This window comes from Ornithorhynchus anatinus, chromosome 7, assembly GCF_004115215.2.
Source record: "Ornithorhynchus anatinus isolate Pmale09 chromosome 7, mOrnAna1.pri.v4, whole genome shotgun sequence".
In the NCBI taxonomy this organism is placed as follows: domain Eukaryota; kingdom Metazoa; phylum Chordata; class Mammalia; order Monotremata; family Ornithorhynchidae; genus Ornithorhynchus; species Ornithorhynchus anatinus.
In genome coordinates, this window is record NC_041734.1 from 43,073,540 (window position 1) to 43,093,503 (window position 19,964).

At 40.5% G+C, this 19,964-nt stretch overlaps 1 protein-coding gene across 3 annotated transcripts in view; it reads left to right on the forward strand.

Moving 5' to 3' along the window:
- The window catches only part of SEPTIN2 (septin 2), a 40,700-nt gene extending 22,831 nt beyond the window's left edge, over nt 1-17,869 (forward strand). For all 3 annotated transcript variants that reach the window (XM_029068732.2, XM_029068733.1, XM_001513209.6), the window contains exons 4-13: nt 1,994-2,080; nt 2,584-2,707; nt 4,387-4,521; nt 4,713-4,830; nt 5,804-5,905; nt 6,490-6,635; nt 9,792-9,875; nt 11,219-11,276; nt 12,590-12,699; nt 15,579-17,869. In XM_029068732.2, coding sequence (XP_028924565.1) covers nt 1,994-2,080; nt 2,584-2,707; nt 4,387-4,521; nt 4,713-4,830; nt 5,804-5,905; nt 6,490-6,635; nt 9,792-9,875; nt 11,219-11,276; nt 12,590-12,691 — 956 coding nt within the window. In that variant the 3' untranslated portion in view covers nt 12,692-12,699; nt 15,579-17,869. The remainder of the gene's footprint in view (nt 1-1,993; nt 2,081-2,583; nt 2,708-4,386; nt 4,522-4,712; nt 4,831-5,803; nt 5,906-6,489; nt 6,636-9,791; nt 9,876-11,218; nt 11,277-12,589; nt 12,700-15,578) is intronic.
- The last annotated feature ends 2,095 nt before the right edge of the window (nt 17,870-19,964 follow it).

Below are 19,964 nucleotides of genomic sequence, written 5' to 3' on the forward strand. Positions count from 1 at the left end.
TTTCTTTTTGGACTCTGGCGCCATCATGTGCCTCTCTATCTTCAAGCTGTGACTTACCGACGAGTGTGTCAATCCTCTCGTTCTTTTCTCTGCTTGTCCCACATGCTAGGTAGTGCCTTTTAGAGTATGGAAAAAAGTCGTTCTGAGCTGTAACTGGGTCTGAAGGCTTACCTCTCCTCTGAGTTTGATCCTTCCTCTCTGTTCTTGCTCCTCAAGATGATACAGAATCTTCCAGCGCCTCACAGGACACTGGATTCACAGTTGTAGCATTCTGCAGGCCACCCCAAAGTCACGCAGAGGTGCCAGCTTGATTCCAGGGCAACGGTGCCACCCCTGGGAATTGAAACTGGCTGCTGTAGAGCTCGCTTAGACTGTAGAAGGGATGGGCGATAGAGCAGTCAAGAGTTTAAAAAAAAAATGCATCTTGCTAAATGTATGTTAAGCCGGGGGCTATTATTTTCACCTTTTCACCATTTAAAAATCTCCTGTTAGTCTAAGAATCGGATGTTAGAGACTTCAGAGGGGAGAAACTGTTCCCCCTAACAAAGGAGGTAGAAGGGGTCATAGCCCCAAGGTTGAAATATAATTAATCATTTCATTGCCCGGCTGTTGTCATCATTAAGAGGGATGGGGCTCCCTTCACCCCCACCTCCCTTCCCCAATCCACTGGATCACTTAGATACTTGTGTGAATGTTGCTTTGAGGGGCGGCTCTCCATCTGATGTTCTTCTGTGCAAATTTTCAATGACTTGGTCCCAAGGCAGAGGTCTTTAAAGTGGGAGGCATACGTCACAGTCCTCCCAAGTGGATGGATAGTGTCATTGAAATGATTGGTATTGCCTCTCCCATAGATGACACACAATCCGCCACCCCCACCCCCGGGCTCCAGTTGGGGACTTGAGAGGGACTGTTTGGGAAGCTGCTCCCAAAATAAGCCCAATTACTTCATCTGAAGCAGATGAAGACATTGACTGCCTAAATCCCATTTTAGCCTAATTACCCATTTCCCCCCCAACGGAAACAGAAGCTACTGACCAGTGGCTTCTAGGCTGTACCAGCTGTCACCTTCTTACATACCTGCTCATTTTACATGCCATTTCTCTACATTTTATGCTCATTGCAAGCTCTTTTTTTTTTATCTTGCTTTCACCTGTCAGGTTTCCATCCATTGCTCAAGTCCTTCCCCTGCTTGAACTTCCCCCTCCCCTGGCTCACACATTCGCGCGCATGCTCTCTCTCTCTCTTTCTCACACACACATCCCACCCCCACTCCCACCCCCCCTTCAAATCTGCCAAACCACAACTCTTTCCCAAGTTGAGTCATCTCAAAATCCAGCTTCCTTCAAGAGAGTTTCAAGAGAATTACAACTTCCTGCGCGTATATCTATTTATGGACTACTGATTATTTACTCATTCTTTTATTTATTCTCTTATTTTAACTAGTTTTCTCTCCGTTGTCTCCTTTCTGTAAATCATTTTGGCTCCCCTTTAAGACTCTAAGATCCTTGAGTGCAACTATTGGGTCTCTGACCTCCCTTGTTCTCACCCAAGCACTTAGTAGTATTTTGAAAATGGTGGTGGTCAATAAACACCATGGATTGACTATATTTTCCTTAAGGGTTATTAGAATCATTCAGGAAACAGGTATTAATTGCCTCCCCTAACAAAGCATTTTTAAAAATTGCCCCTTTGCCCTTTTCCATTCACTGGTTCAGTGAAACCCTCCATTCCTCATAGTTGCATACCTATAAAAAGAACATAATAAGTTAGGCAAATTAACACTGACTGGTCAAGAGACCCAGAAAAAAATGTCAATCAGAAAATCCCAAGCTCAAGCGAATATGAATGTGAATAAAAATTGAAAGTAGGCCCCTCAGCTCTGGTACTTAAGAGTAGAGGAGCTCACTGCCAGTGAAAGGTTTTACTGATTGACAGTAATAAGTGAACATGGGTTCGTGTATGTTCATGGTAATATCTTATGTTTTGTTCACAGGTGAATCAGGTTTGGGAAAGTCCACGCTCATAAACAGTCTGTTTCTGACTGATCTTTATCCAGAAAGGATTATTCCAGGAGCAGCAGGTAAAGAAAAGTACACCTGCCCAGTCTGCTTGGAGCTTTCCGAATTTCACTTGGCTCATCACTTGCTTAGTATAACTTAGTTTATGACATGGATCCTTTCGGGGGGATGAATGGAATTTCCCTGTATTGCCTTTCTACTATGTAATAGCAAATTAATTAATAAATAGTGGTTCCATTTAAATTGTGTCAGTGACAGTCATGTGGCCCCAGAAGATTTAATCGGGACATTAACGGCTCTTTCCTGTGGCCACAAACTTGTCACTTCTATTAGTTTCCTCGGTAAAATGGGGATTCATTGTCTGTTCTCCCTCCTACGTAGATTGGGAGCCTCATGTAGGACAGGAACTGTGATGAATTTGTATTTACCCCAGCACTTAGAACAGTCTACCCTCCCACTTTAGGAAACATCAATTTTAGAATTTACAGATATCAAATAAATATATTTTGTTTTTTATCTAATGTGCAACCCTTTCTAATAGTGAGTTTGGTTTTTGGTTCTCTAGAAAAAATTGAAAGGACTGTGCAGATTGAGGCTTCGACGGTTGAAATTGAGGAGAGGGGCGTTAAACTCCGTTTGACAGTTGTAGATACACCAGGATATGGTGATGCCATCAATTGCCGTGACTGGTAAGTTTCTGAAGGCTGCAACTCAGATTTCAGGAGGTGTCATCAAAGTCCAATCCATTCTCATAAGATTTGTAAAGTTCATTTTGAAAGCTTGTGTGGTTGCTTCTGCACACATTGTTGAATGTTTCCCTTGCCAGTCATGACTTAAGGTATATCCATAATCATTTACTGTTTTACTCTTTTGGCTACTTTGTATGAAGTTTTGAATAGCCACTGTTTTCCATGGCAATAGATAATACTGCCTGTCATCGCAAGCCAGTTTAGCTCTCATTTGCTGGTTTTCACTTGATAATTCTAATGCTGGGTGAGAATCGGGCTACTCAACTACTGTACCAGTGGTTCATTCACTTTGGGAACTAATTGTGTTAGCATTTTAAAGTAGAGGCTAACTTCAGGTAATTACAACTGAGTTCCCTATTTAATGCTAAGGAATTACTGACTCTGTAACAGAAGTGTCGTAAAGTACACTGCACTGTTAATGGTAAACTTTGAAGTTTAACTTATTTTTCCTGCTGCTTGAACATCTGACAGACTTAGAATGCTTCTTCCTTCCCTCCCAAGCCTGCAGTGTCACCCAACTTGTTAGAAGCCGCTTGACAATACTGACAGTCATATCTATTGAATGCGTACTGTGACCGGAGCACTGTTTTTAAGAGTACAATTCAACAGAATTAGCAGAAACGTCCCCTGCCCGTAACGAGCTTACAGTCTAGACAGTGGTTTTGCCCCATCGTTAAGACTTTCAGGAATCTAATGCCCATGTTTGGCAGCGGAAATCAGCATAAGATAATGAGAAATGACTAGCGATAGTGATTTTTCTATGTTTCACATCAGACTGATAAACTACTGTACAAAATGCTCTGATTGTATATTATGTTTTTATTTGAAAGACCTAATAAATGAGTAGAACCTTGAAGTTAATTCTTGGGAGCAGAAAATTGGTATGGATATTTGTTCACTAATATGAGACAGCTCCATAAAACCCAATGTTCAGCTTCTAGTTTACGATAACTCAGCTTGGTTCCCAAGGGTCCAAATAGATTTGAAAGTTTATTAGGGATCAGAATAGGAGAAAGAAGGGGACCAGTTCCATAAAGATCCTGTTCCTTTCTGATAATTCTTTGGAAGACCTAGGTGAATTACCCACGTTCACCCCAAGATCTGCAGAACTCCTGGAGTATTCGCCGTTGAGGGTGTCCCAAAACTACACCAGCATTGGAGAATGTGTGCATATGGTGTGCAGTGGGCTCAATTTCCTTGCTAGGCTGTTCTGCCTGTGGTCTCCAGCTTCCTGCAGCAGCGTCGTTGGGTCTTCAGCGAAGCCTCAGTGACACGCCAAATATGGCTCATGCTATTTAGGGTGAATATAGTGGGCTACGTATTTTGTGCTTTTATTCAGCATTTTAAAAGTCAAATCAAATCCAAGGCAGCTGATGCAAAAAATAAAAAGCCCACTGCCTTATTATTTGAGGTCATATTTCCTACAAAACCAGTTTGGTTTGAGATGTACAGATTCCCCATTTGATTTTCTTGGTGCTTTTTGTAAACCACCAATATGAAAAGTTTGGCCCATGCTTTGGGCATTAGAAAACCTGCACAAGGTGCTTCTTTACTGTTCATGGACAGAATGGTGGACTTTTTAAATTAAACTTTTTATTTTGTCTATTTTTTACTTACAGTTTCAAGACCATAATCTCTTATATTGATGAGCAATTTGAACGGTATCTGCATGATGAAAGTGGTTTGAATAGGCGACATATTGTAGATAATAGAGTGCACTGCTGTTTCTACTTTATTTCACCTTTTGGACATGGGTAGGTATTCTAATATTTCAAGTCTGTACATTGAATTTGATATCCACATTAAGCTTGAGAATATCCTTTTTAGGAGGCAAAACTGGCATACATTTAGAATTTTGAAGGTTCTTAAAACAGTATCTGTACTTTTGAGCTCTTGAAATTTTGTATTTCAATACCTGACCTTAATTATTTTTATTTACTTTTAGACTTAAACCCTTAGATGTTGAGTTTATGAAGGCTATTCACAACAAAGTGAATATTGTACCTGTTATCGCAAAAGCAGATGCTCTGACGCTGAAGGAACGGGAACGGTTGAAGAAAAGGGTGAGTCATGATTGATTACTCATTTGTTCTCAAAGCAGCGTGAATTAAATACTAGTCTTGGATTTAATGAACTTCATGAATGAAAATGTCAGCTTATGTTTAAGCCTCCCATTCAGATTGATTTTTTTGCTGGGCTCTGTTTGGGTTTTTCTTAAACTATCCTAAAAATTTTTTTAGTGTTTTCAAAATAACATTAGTAGAAGATTATATAAAGCAAAACCAGAAGATAATTGTTCTTTAAAACTTTCTCCTCTTCTTCTCACATAAATGGGTAACATTACTGGAAATAAACTCAGAGAGTTCCCATTAAATTTTTCCAGTTTGCTAATATACCAGAATACACCCTTTTCATTTATATTTCACAAATACGATCTCTTTGACTGGACTACTAATAAACACAAATATTTACTAACCATCCTAAAACTTATCATCTTTTATTGCTCCTTGAATTAGGCTAATTAGTGTAAATTATAAGAATCAGTTGCAGGGAACATCAAAACTTAGACTTGTTTCTAGACCTTACAAAAATGGTCAATGCTGTCAGTAGACCTGGTCTGTAGCAGTCACTTAAAAAAATCTGGCCACCCCAAAATGTTTGCCAGCATCCTAAGATTACCCAATGATAATGTGGTTGGTTCTGTCAGAGCTGGAAGGCCCCTATCACCAGTAGTGAATAATAATAATTATGGTGTTTATAAGCGCTTAGGATGTGCCCAACACTATTCTAAGTGCTGGAGTAGGTCTAAGTATGAGATCTCAGTCTTATTCAACTGTTCCCAAGCTGGTGTCTGAAATATGATCCATTTCTCTGGAAAGTTTTCAGTTCCTCAAGATGAGAGCACGACTGAAGTCCGTGAATTACTGTAATTTTGCTTCAATGATTTTTAGTGAATAAATTAACCAAAATTAACCAAAATTTAAGACTTCCCTGTATAGGTTTGCTTTATTCCCTTGAATTTTATCATTCTTTCAGATACTGGATGAAATTGAAGAGCACTGTATCAAAATTTATCATTTACCTGATGCAGAATCAGATGAAGATGAGGATTTTAAAGAACAGACCAGACTCCTGAAGGTGAGCATCATAGAACACTAGTGCATTTTAAAATTTAGTTCTTTTTCAGCTTCAAGTAGTTATGAAATAAGAAATGACTAACTGTAACGAATGTTTGACGTTAGACCTTGTTAGATAGAAAAATAATTCAAATACATGCTCAGTTTTGCTAGAACATGGTAGTTTAGTTTTTGAAGAGCCTCATGCAATGGAAATCACATTGAAATAAACACTTCTAGACTGATGACATACATATAATTCCTTCTCCTCCTTCTTCTTAATAGTAATTGTATTTATTGAGCACTTACTGTGTGCAAAGCACTGTACTCAGTGCTTGAGAGAGTACAATATAACATGAGATACATTTCCTACCCACAACGAGCTCACAGTCTAGAGTCTTCTAATATATCAAGTCAATTCACATTAATGTGGGTCATGCCATACCAAAATAGAGTCGTGTTGTGGGAAGAACATTCCCTCAAATTCTTCAATAACATTCTACACAATCAGGTAACAAAAATGCACATTAAAGCAGAACTGACTCTGAATCCTAACTCTAGTGAATCCTTTCTCACATACCTTTTTTTTTTATATATTTCTTTCAGGCTAGCATTCCATTTTCAGTTGTAGGATCCAATCAATTGATCGAAGCCAAAGGGAAAAAGGTTCGAGGTCGCCTCTATCCATGGGGTGTGGTGGAAGTGGAGAATCCAGAACATAATGACTTCCTGAAGCTGCGGACAATGCTAATGTAAGACATGTAACATTTTTCTTCTAAAGCATTTACCGTAGAGAATATTGTTTTCCATGCTATAAGTGATTGTTTTGCTTTGCATTAGAACATAGGTACCTTTTTTAAGTCATTGACTCCTTTAGAGGACAGCTACCCTACTGTGAAAATACTGAGTCCAGTTGGTAGAGTGTTCTACCAGATTCTTTTCAGATTACACCCCAAGATGAACAGGCTTTTTCACAAAATTTATCGGTCATAAATTCTCAAATTACAGTGTTTGTGGGGTGGGAGCATAGGGAGGGTCTGGCTTATTTCAAGAACAAATGGGGTAAAAGGTACAAACTCCCTTTAAAGAATGGATTTCTTATGTGCTCACAAGATACTGCTATTGCCCTTAAAAAGAAACCGTTTCCTAGAGCCCTGCACAGACAAGACCTAGCCCAACAGTCCAAGGCTGTCTTGGCTCGCGTAAGGCCAACTCGGACATCTCAGATCCCTGCAGTCACCCATTAAATAATAACAAGAATAATGTTGGTATTTATTAAACGCTTACTGTGTGCCAAGTACTGTTCTAAGCACTGGGGTAGATACAAGATAAACAGGTTGTCCGAATTAGGGCGCTCAGACTTCATCTCCATTTCACAGATGAGGTAACTGAGGCTCAGATAAATTAAGTGACTTGCCCATGGTCACACAGCTGACAAGCGGCAGAGCTGGGATTAGAACCCATGACTCTAACTCCCAAGCCCAAGCTCTTTCCACTAAGCCACACTGCTTCTTTAAGGCAGGGCTCATTTCCAAGAGGAAGCAATTCAGCAGATGAGCAGATGTTCCTTGACTTTCTGCTATAATCACAACTCAGTAACCCCAGAGAAGTTCAGTAAGTTCAGTAACAGAACATTTTGGAAAGATTCTAATTCACTTTTGGTTTGGCCCACTGTCATAGCCAATTCAGCACAGTGCTCTTTTGCCCCTGTCTAGGTGGCAGGGACAGAAACCAAGACAGGTCACACTGAGGTAGTTTCCAGGCAGTGTGGCATTCTGTAATGGCATATTAAATCTTTCCCTTAAAAAAGCCGGTCTTTGTTATGGAAATAAATCGAGGCCCTAAAATAAATCACGTCTTTGCCGTTTTTATCATAGGCACTTTCTTCAAGTTAGGTTTCAGGAATGTAGGGAAAGAATGAGGTAGCCTAGAATATTTTCACAAAAATGAACTGGCCAAATTTGCATCTCAAAATCTATTCTTCTGTAACTGAATAAAAAGTCAGAGAGACACCTCTTTGGAGATGTTGGAGATTAAATCTAATTCAGCAGCCGTCACTGCCAGCTTCCGTCACTTTTGTAAATGAAAGTTGTAGATCACAACTAGGCCTATTATCTTTGCGGCTCCTCATGACATTGGTGAAATCAAGAGTGTCTCTGGTTTCTTGTTTAGAATTACTAGGGCACACCTCCCAATTCCCCAGATGACATCTCGATAGAGTTAATAGTTCCTCAATTACCCCCGGCACCTTGGGTGGCCAGACCACAGCTCTTTTTCCCTTGTGTGGATATGTTTTATTTCATTCACCATGACGGTGAGAAACAGCAGCAAGCAGCCTGCTAATTACTCCGGCCTTTTCAGCGGGGGCCCCGGTCTGGCATCTGTGACTCTCAACCTTATTCTGTTTTGGATTGCTGGCTCTTCAATTCTTGAGATTTGGTCACATCTGCTCTCCATCTGAGGCTACCCTGCTGGATGTTATTGTTGATCTATTTTCTCATAGCAGCCTCTGTGCAGTTGGCATGGCTACTGTGCCAGTTTCCCCCAGGTAGCACCAGTCCAGAATTACCATTGCAGTAGCTCTTAGCCAGAGGGCATTGGTCTATGATTTTTTTTTTTGTCCTTTTTTTTTCCAGGGTGGGGGGGAAAGGGAGAGTATTTGTTAAGCCCTTACTGTGTGCCAGGTACTGTACTAAGCACTGGGGAAGATACAAGCTAATCAGTTGGACTCGGTCCATGTCCCACAGGGGCTTTCTGTATTAATCCCCATTTTACAGATGAGGTAACTGAGACACAGAAAAGTGAAGTGACTTGCCCAACGTCACTTAGCCACATAGCCAAGTGGCAGAGCCAAGATTAGAACCCAGTGTCTTCTGCCTCCCAGGCCTGGTGCTCTATCATTCAATAGTAGTATTTGTTGAGCGCTTACTATATGCAGAGCACTGTACTAAGCGCTTGGAATGTACAATTCAGCAACAGAGAGAGACAATCCCTGCCCAATGACAGGGTCACAGTCTAAAACAGCTCTTACATATGGAACTATTTCTGGGTCTGCAAAAGGATTGCTCTCCAAATGTGCAAACAGGTCTTCTTGGGGTCAATTCATCTGTTACTCTGGGTCACTCTGGGTTACTTTTGATTATGCCTGATGCTAATCCATTTTCAGGGGTCTTTCACAGGAATCATTACAATTTCACCCAGTCTTCCTGGACTGCTCCAGGGGGATTGAATCCCAGCTCTGCCACTTGTCAGCTGTGTGACTGTGGGCAAGTCACTTAACTTCTTGGTGCCTCAGTTCCCTCAACTATAAAATGGGGATTAAGACTGTGAGCCCCACGTGGGACAACCTGATTCCCCTGTGTCTACCCCAGCGCTTAGAACAGTTCTCTGCACATAGTAAGCGCTTAACAAATGCCAACATTATTATTATTATTATTATTATTATTATTATTATTAAATCGCCATCCACAGTAAACCATGACCCTGATTTGCACATTACCTTCCTCAGTTGGACCTTTGCAGTAACAAATCAGGGGCTCTCTAGAGCAGCTGGATGGTTTTTTTGACTTAGCCACTGAGTGGCAACAGAATACCTTGGGTAAGACCCTTCTGCTACATCCACAGCTAGGCACCTGCACTCTAGAAATGTATTTAGGTCAAGAATATGCCCATCTTAAGCCCCAGGATTTAAGAACCTGAATATGACCCAACAAACACTAAGCTGGACCTGACCTCACAAGTTTCTTCAGACAGTTCCACAATTTGCCATCCTGTATCTAATTGCTAGTTGATCTCACTGCCAACCTGAAGCTTGGTATTTTTCTGTGAGGTAGTTGGTTTTTCCCATCTTACTTTATTTTAAATAGCATATTGCTTGAAATGAGTTATTTTTTTACTCTCTTTGCCAGCACCCACATGCAAGATCTCCAGGAAGTGACCCAGGACCTTCACTATGAGAACTTCCGGTCTGAGAGACTTAAAAGAGGCGGCAGGTTGTCATCCCATGGTTACATTATACCTCTCTCTCCTCTGTACGTACTGTACTTTTCTGTCTGTCCATCTCTATACTTCTGTCTCTCAGCAGCAGAATTTGGCTTGACAAAGGTCGCCTCTCCTGAGGCAATAAGCAGATACTTGACCCATATTGATCTTATTCTTGTCTCAGCCTTCAAGAGCTAAAGAAATAGTAGGTTTAGGACTATAATTTGAAAGGAAAGTACCAGCATTTTGGGAGCACCTTTCAACAGCGTAACGTTTCCTGTCATGGAACAAAACATATCTGCTCCTTGCAACTGTTAGACATTTTAGGCACTTTAGTTTGGCATAATAGTTGTCATCCTGCCTTCAGAAACCATAGTGAAAGATATCATTTATACTGTGGCTGTTTTTAACATCTGCTTCTGTTTACTAGGGAGGCTTGTTTGGCCCAAATACATTGTGCCTTTTTTAGGAAAAAATGTATTTAAAAAACCAGCTTTCTTTCTGTAATGTGTATTTAAAGCGTAGTAGTCCTGCTTTTATTAACTGATCATACTTTCCTACAGACTTGTTATAAACACTGTAAATCCAGCTTAAAAAAAACCCTCAAGTGATCATAAGAAGTTGTGCCAGTTTGGCTGACACATTCTCTGATAACATAATAGCTTCAGAAGGCACTCAATCCCAGGGATAGTGCGTTTTTAATTGCACTCTCCACATGGCACTGAAATTATTTTAGCAATTTTGTTCAAAAGAGTTTTGCCATCACTCATGATGTTACTTTGCTTCATTCACTTAGATATTCAGATCCAGTTCCTTTTTTTAAGATGGACCTTCATTCACCTGTGGCGTGATTTTGGAAACTGATGTCATACCTGTTTTAAGAAAGGAAAGCACTGATGGGGTTCACCAACTCTAGTAATATTAATTAGGTGATGGTGTGTGAGTTCTAAACACTCTTTCAAATGAGGTTTATCTGTGTGGTTTGTTTGGGATCACAGAGAAAAATTGTTTGGTTAAATTCCATACTTTGACTAGCATTCAGGCCAGGATTTAGGAAAAGATCCTTCCACCCGCCATAAATGTAGAGTATAAAAGTGTTTTCTTAAGTTCTCCATTTTGTACGTGTCTGACTTCTTTGATTTCCTTCCTTTACTTTCCTCTTTTCTTTGTTGTATTATAGAACTAAACTTTTTTTTTTAAAGAGTAAACTAGAATGAATTAAGTGTATTTTTCAAAAGACTTTATAAGGCTCATTCTGAATGAGAATTTTTTTCATCTTAACTGACATTAAAAAGGAAAATGAACATAAAACTAATGTTTGCATAGGATAGTTGACTTTGCTCTCTCTCATTAGGAAAGTGGAAAATGAGGAAGTGAATAAAGACCAGATCTTGCTGGAGAAGGAAGCTGAAGTAAGTGGAAAGCACCCTCCCCGTTTCTAAGGCCCGTAAGCGTATCGTACGAAAATCCCATGTCGTATGACGGACAAGAGGAGCATTCGGGAACGTGGAGTGCTGAAGTGGGGCTGGGGAATCACACTATGGGAAGGTAGCAGAAGGTCGAGCCAAGAAAGTAACAGCTGGAAATGTAGTGCTGGCGATAGGGGAGTCGGGGGGAAGCTGGCTATGGGGAACTAGCTCGGCTGGCCTATTTTCTGCTCCTCCCGTTCCTAGCCAGACCTAGGAAGCTTGAGTACTTTTCTCTTTGAGAGAACAGGTGTTTGGGTTCAAGCAAGTGTACGTGCATGAATTTAAGAATCAACATTCTTTCTCCTCCTGTTTCTTTCTGATTCATAAGGTTAACTTTTTATTCTTGCTCTAAGTATAACCCTTTCTGGCTCTCCATAAATTCCTGGGAAATCCAAAATGTTGAGAGTATGAGGGAGTTTTTGGGTTTTTTTTAAGCCTTTCAAACTGAAGAGAAGGTTAGATTTAGGAGTAGGTAATAAGTCAGTCATTCGTGTTTAGTGTGCAAACTGAAGAAGTACTTGGGAGAATACAGTAGAGTTAGGAGAATGATCCTTGCTTTCAGAATATTTAAAATCTACCAGGGGAGGCAGACTATATAGTAATTTACAGATAGGAGGAAGCCAGAAAACAGGGTATCTATAAGAGTGCTTAAGTAATAGGGTATATAAGAATTGTACAAGATTGCTACCAAGGTTGAGAATACACAAGTGCATAGTTGTGCGAACTTGCTGAAGTGACAGTTAAGGTGATATAATCTGGGGAAATTAGAAATTAATCAGGCAGCTAATAAGACATGGGGGCTTTCAGGTTGGTTCATTGAAAATAGGAAGTTAAATTAAAATAGCATGGACGTGAGTACGTTCAGTTTTTAGTGTGCATTTTGGATCGAACACTGCTAGGAAATTAGGGAGCAAACAGTCTTTGACAATGTGTTTATGTCTATTTGGGTACATAGCAGTGCAGTGTAAGAAGGGATGGTTACTTGCATGCAGCGCTGATCAGGGTACACACTATAATACGGGTTTGCTGAAATATGGGATTTATCTGAAATGTAACTCTGCCATTGCCAGAGAATTGCATTGATTGTATGACCCCAAGGCTTTCTGGTGTTTCTCCCCATCCTGTGGGTCTGACCTCGGGTAGGGATGGGGAGCATGAGGAGGTTAGGGACGGAACGGGGGTGGGTTTCTGACCTGGAAAACCTCCTGAGAAGTGCCAGAACTATCATAATGGACCTCAACTTGGCTGTTTTACAGCTGCGTCGTATGCAAGAGATGATTGCAAGAATGCAGGCCCAGATGCAAATACAGATGCAGGGAGGAGATGGAGATGGCAGCGTACATGGTCACCACGTTTAAGTTCATAGGTAAGAACTTGAATTTCTCATAGCAAAGGAGACTTGGGATAATTCGTTGAATCTTATTTATTCAGTGCATAACGTGTGCAAAAACAATGTAGTGAGTGCTTGGAGAAGCTACACTGAAGATCCCTGCCCACCACATACTTACAATCTAGTCGGGGGAGCCAGGCGGAAATCTAAATTACTTACAATTTTGCTGGTGCAGGAGGGAAAATTAAAGGAACAACTTATAGTAATAAAAGCGAGGAAAGATGGGATAAGTGAATAAATAAGTAGATTTGCCAAATTTTTATTGTAACCTTTTCAGCTAATAGATAAAATGAGCTCATACCACACTGGCTGATTGGGTTTACGATTTGTGTACCAGAATGATCGTTTTTCTCCATGAAACTGTATTCTTCACCAACAGACAGTGCTTGCCCTTTTCTACTTTCTGTGCCATTGGTGAGTTTGGCACTTCCACTGCAAAAATCCCTGGGGCGGAGGGGGGCAATCTTTATAATTTATCCAATTCAGTGTCCTGTACAAAATCCAAGGTTTGAAGGTTGTGAGTGAGTGAATGCATGGTAATCGTGGATTGAGAAAATGAGGATTCCTTTCTTTGTAAGCCCCACCTATTCGCTCGGCTAGCTTTTATCCCCCCTACTTAGGGGTCGGAGGGAAGGGGATGAGGTCCTGATATGAACTGGTCTGCCTAGCCCCAATTCCTATATCCCCTTCACTATATCTTTGACCACCGAGAATGATGCTCTTTGAAGACCAAGTTTTCATTCCAACATTTAATGGAGAAACCACCACAATTTGAGCCATGAATCTGATGATCTACTCGCTTAAAACAGTGAGCAGAGAAGAGCTCTTCTGCTCAATCACCTTCATAGAATCTTCCTCCTCATATGGAACGCTGAGGATGGACTACAGGATTTGCAGGGTCTTGCCACCATCATCACCATCTTTAAGAAGAAAGGGGAAAGCTAACTGCAAAACCTTATCATGGGGTCTCTCTGGTCTCCATTCTGGGCAAAGTGCTTGCCAAAATCATCCTGGACCAACTACAGAAGACCAGTTAACCTCGTGCTCTCCAAATTGCAGTGAGGCTTCAAGTCACTGAGGAATGCACAGGATTTTTTTTTTATTATTTTGCTGAAACTCAGATTCAGAAGTTTAGAGAATAACCTCAAGGTCTCTACTCTATGTTGCAGACCATGTAAAAGCATTGACTCCATCAGTAAACCTGACATCACTGGAGCTTGTCTGACCAGAGACATTTATTAATAAAAATGATTCCATGAAAATATCGTTGGTCTCATAAGAATCAGGAGACTCTTGTCTGATCTTTCCTACCGTCAGTGGAGTAAAAGCAGGGCAGTCCTTTGCTGTCTTTACAAAGCCATACTCTGTGGCACATCAGTTTCTAAGATTCCGCAGCCTAGTGTCTGAATAAAATTCGACAACTCTGGGAAATTCTTTTGTTGTTGCTCTGAGCCTGCTACAGGTCCTTTGGGTTGATTATATAGGTAGGAAGTCTTCTATGCTGTGACTGTGAAAGAACAGAAAAGTGACAATCTGCAGATATCTGGAAACTATTCAGAATCGGCACTCTGGAGTGAAAACTAACTTGAAGAAGGTGGAGGTTATGTGCAGCCCATATTTGACAAACTGGATGGACACACACATGCACACACCTCTCCCCCGACCCCAGGCTTTTCCCATGGTCCTTTGGGAAAATACCACACAGCAAACGGCACCGACGGAGAGTCAAGATGTGGACCAAATTAGGTCCATTAGACCCATTGAGAATTTAGCACAGTGAAACAAATTGTATTTGAACATCTGAAAATGTAAATTGAGGCAGAACTGCACTTCTGTTCCTAAAAATGCTGCATATTTTGTTCTCAAAAATAACTCTTTTAAGGTAGAAAAGATTTTTAAAAGAAGAGCAGGGTAAGATGAGAGCAGATTGAAGGTGCATAGAGGCCACTGTCAGAGATCAACTTAAAAGGTGTGAGGAAAGCGGAGGGCTCATTATCAAGTTGTTGAAAAACAGATGAATGGTCATTTTAAAACTCCCCAATGTGTTAGCCAGCGAGAGACCGAGTAAAGCATCCATATAATTTATTTCATTTAAGCATTGGTATAAGGTTAATCCATTAATCCATTAATTGGCATAACTGGTATAAGGTTAATCCATTAAGATGTTACCCCTGGCCCACTGGGGGCTTTCAGGGACCATTCACAATAAGAGGACATAATTTTAAAAAAGCAAACAATAATTTAAGAAGCTTGAGAACATAAGTTGGAGTAAACTACCACTTAAAAAACTTTCCAGGCTCATCAAGTACTCCTGTCGGAACAATCGCTAAAGTCCCAGGGTTTTTACAGCCGGGAAGTTATCGGACAGCTCCAGCTCTGCCCAGTCGGCTCCAGCTGACAGGGAAGAGAGGAAACACTCTGGAACTTGGGGAACGGCTCTAACTACTGCTCTCCCCCTTCCCAGTTCCGTGTCACTAAGAACTTAGGTCCTCACCCCCACCACCCTACCTCCCTTTAGCACATATGTCTTGTCTTTATGCCATCGAGTCGTTTCCGACCCACGGCGACACCACGGACACATCTCTCCCAGAACGTCTCCATCTGCAATCGTTTGCGTAGTGTATCCAGAGAGTTTTCTCAGTAAAAATACAGAAGCGGTTTACCATTGCCGCCTTCCGTGCCATAAACTTGAGTCTCCACCCTCGACTCTCTCCCATGCCACTGCTGCCCAGCACAGGGGCGTCTTGACCTGTAGCAGATTGCCTTGCCCTCACATTTGCTCACTTGATTCAGTATTTTGGAGTTACTGGCATGCAAAATAGCTTTCACCTGTTCCTTTAACCTCTTTTTTCCAGGTAACATTTACAGAGGAAGGAAAGGAAAACATTCCAGATGTGATGCTATGGTGTATTTTGCATGAGATACTGAGAAGATGCCAACCTTCTACAGTGCCTGTGACTCGGGAATGGTTACGTTTGATGATTTTTATTTTTAATCTTAGACGCCTTGTGATAACTTTCGTAATATGTACCCTTGCAACATTGTATTTCATTGATAGTCTATACTTTATATAGGTAGCAACACTTTTTCCTGGCTTTTATTTTCCTCACTTAATGTTACTAATGCTCCATTAAAGTAATTTTCTTTCTCCAACACACTAGAATTATTATATGTTTAATAATACTTTCTACAATGTAAGCTGACATGAATAGCCTGGACATTTATAGCATTTGAATCTTTTGGGGACAAAATCATTCTTATGTACCTAGGGTAATTAGCTCATAGGCAGCTATCTAGTGATCTAACACAAGTAGCTTTCTAGGTTCCGTTTATGAGATCATTATTAAATCTGCAGCACCACAGTAAGACAAATCCCTTGCTGTGTTTAAGCCTGTTTATACAAACTTGAAACTAGTTTTGCTGCTACTTTTTGATGCAGTAGAATTATTTCTGTCACCACATGTGTCTACCAAGTAAGTGAATGGTTTAGGAACAATAACCAGGAGAACTATGCACTTTCAAATATGGTGTTAGTGAAAACATAATCCCTCTAATGTCATTGAGGAGCCTCCTGGATTCTGATTAGGTAAAAATGAAAACCATTGTAGACAAACGTGGAAAAGGACTTTTTAATACTTCAGAAGCTGAGTTTCTTAACACAGGATTGATACCGTTGCTTGTGCTGTTGAATAGGAAAAAAATAGAAAGCCTGTGAGCTTTTTAAGGATATACAAGAATTTGAGAGTTTGGCGGGGAGGAGAGAGAGAGACTAGAGGAAGAAAGTCAGAAGGTATTTTTTTAAAACACCAGGAAAGAATTATAAATGTCCTAAGCTTAGAGGGGAATAAAAATCCCTTTTTTATAATCTTTATTAAACTTTATTTAATATTAGGACCACTAATTTTGATTACAAATATTTTCTTGGGGATTTTAAAGTTACTTCTAAGAGAACATCACTCCATGTATGAAAATGCAATTTTGTGGTCTTTCTGTGATCCCAGGCACACCCTTTTATGGTTAAGGTTGATTTTTTAGGCAGTGATAGCAAAAGATGCCCAAGTAGTAACACTCACGAGGCTTTCGCCCAGACTTTCACTCTTTCGTTCCAATAGAACTCAGTGTAGTAGTGACGCCCTTGTCCAGTTCAGATCATCTTTCCGTTCTCTGCTAACAAGTCCTTTATAGTTTAACAAATTGACCTTGCCGCCAAAATTCCTACTACACGAAAAAGTGCGTTTTCAAATTGGTGCCTGCAAGAGTTCAGTAACCCAGAGGTGCCAGAGTTCAAATTCAAGGAAGCAGCATTGCAAACCTGTCCACAGCCTTTGAGCTTGTATAACTGGGGGTTTTCGCTTCACTTTTGGTATGTTCAACCGAGTACATTAAAAAACGAGCAGACTCCATTTCCATAGGAAGGCATCTTATATTGTCTCTAAGCTGACAGCAGAGAAAAAAAGTAAGCATGCTAATTCGTGCTTTTATTTTGAACACAGAGTTGATAGTGGGCAGGGCTGAAGGAAAGGACTGTGTTATAAAGATGAGTTGTATTTTGCCAAGTAGATAAGAACAAAAGGAGTCAAGAAATAATTCATGTTAAACTTTATATTTCAAAAAAAGTGTGTTCTCTTGACAGTCAAATGAGCTTTACTACAGTTCTAGCAAAATCCTGGGATATTTCTATATGAATGTTAAAATTAATCATTTATTAAATATGTTTGGGGCATCTAGATTGTTGGACAGATGTCCATTTTTTTCAAGGAAAACTGTTCATAACATTTCAATATGTTTTATATACCAAGTCAGTAAACTGAATTACAAGAGTATTTATAACTTGTACTAGGAGAAACTGTGAAAGCTTGTGTACACAAATAACCCACACAAACTTAACCCTGGGTATGTTTTAGAGCAAGTATTACTCGGGGAGGGTGTCATTTAAAATAATTTTTTTGGGGGGTGGGTGAAGAAATCTACATTTGAAATTTTATTTACATGGTTGTGTTTGCTATGCAGTTAAATCTGAATATGTACTTTTACTAATAAGTGGTGGATTGCTACCTGTGGAAATGTATAAAAACATTTTTTTCAGCGTGATTTTTGTATCCATCAAAACTAACAGTTTATCAATAAAGCATTATCAAGCATTCTACTCCAGGGAAATTTGTTTCAAGCTTCGTCTGAAAGCTATAGAAAACTTATTTTGAGTTGTTGCACAGTAAAGAATTATTTTCTATGCTGTTGGTGTTACTACAATGTAAAAGTGATGAAAGGGTTACTGCGAAGTCCCATATGCTTAATACAGTGCCCTGCACAGAGTAAGCACATAGTAAATACTACAGATTGGTTGTGAAGTAGCAAGTATAAATGGTAATATTTTTGATTAGAAAATCTATGACGTTTTGATGCAGCTTTCCCCAGAAAGTCGAGTAAATCTCCAGACTATGTGACACTTTCAGAAACAAAAATTTACAAATGATTCGAACTTACAAAGGGGCATTTTTATTTACCGTGTTGAAATCTGTAGGAATCATTACTGTAGCCTTTGTAGATGCATGTAAGATCCTTTTACATACTCTGGGCTGCTTTCATGGAAACTTGCCTGCGTTATCCATCTAGATAAGAGATCAGGTTCATCACTTCTTGTGGAGGAAAATGACCATCGCAATTTGCATTGCCATTTGGGGATCTGTTCTGTCCTTCTCTGTGAAGTCGGGTCACAGCAAGTAAGAAAAGGCCACGTTCAGTATCCAGAGAAATAATGTTCTTTATTCCTAGGTGCCTTTTAAGAGTCAAGCCAAGATTTTCAGAGAGAGCACCAAGTAAAAACTGCCACCACCACACATATTGCTTCTAAATGTGCTCTGGTTATTTTCACCTAGTTAGGAAAGACTGCCTAGGCAATGGATTTAATCTTAAACTTCTAAATTGAGATGTTCTCAAATACATTCATATGTGAAAATCCATTAGGAGGCATACCTCAGAATCCAGCCCTAAATCCTGCAAATGTGGGTATATGGTGAACTGTCCTATTGTGGGGTAATAATAGTGATAATTGCGGTACTTAAGTGCTTAACATGTGTCGAGCACTGAACTAACCCCTCAGGGGTTAGATCCAAGATATTCAGGTCAGGACAGTTCACAGTCTAAGATGGGGGAGAAGAGTTATTGAATCCCCATTTTACAGATAAGGAAACAGACACAGAGAAATAACTTGGCCATGGTCACAGAGCAGGGATGTGTCATTGCTGGGATTAGATCCCAGGGCTTTTTAACATTCAGGCTCGGGTTCTTTCCACTAGGCCACGCAGTATTTTCCCATTGATTTAAATGCAATTACCTAGGTTCCATTCCAGAACCAGCCCTGACAAAACAACTGAGCCCTCCAGGTCATTTAAAAATTAAACTGTGACTAATTCCCTGCTTCCTCCCTCCCTTTATCCTTTTCCTACTGTGTCTCTGTAGTAAAAGTCTCTGTTCATTCAATAGTATTTATTGAGCGCTTACTATGTGCAGAGCACTGTACTAAGCGCTTGGAATTTATAATTCGGCAACAGAGACAATCCCTGCCCATTGATGGGTTTACAGTCTGCCTCAAATATGAACCCCCTCCACTCTAACCTGAATTTTTTTGTGGGGGATGAACAAGGGACTGTCATGGTCCCTACCAAAGCAGTGTGCTAGTGTTAGAGTAGTGCAAAATAATTTGCTCGGATCCCAGTCCAACACCCTAATTGCTACCTACCTGAGTCCTGGCCCCAGCCTCTGTCCCAAACAGCAGGAGCCTGGTTCGGTTTGACAAGGCCACGTCCCTTAATTATACTCTTGTCGGCTCCAAGTTCATTCAAGAATCTACCCTAGCAGAGTCGTCGACTTTTGTCACCATGGAAATCAGGCACTGCTTCAGCCCGGAGCCCTTGCCAGCAGTGGCTGGAACAAATCATTTAACCGAACAGGATCAGGATTTCTCCTCCCGAGTTCGTCTGCGGGAAAGATATGAGAGGTGAAGAGGGAAGGTGGCTGCTTCCTGAACACGGATTTGAAACACAGCTTCTCTGCTTTGGCTGGGATCTCGGGGGTCGGAGGGGGAAGCCACAGGATCTGGATGATGTAGAAGAAGCTGTCTAAGATTTCCGCCCCTTCCACCTGGCCATTCATTCAATAGTATTTATTGAGAGTTTACTATGTGCAGAGCACTGTACTAAGCGCTTGGAATGTACAATTCAGCAACAGAGACATTCCCTGCC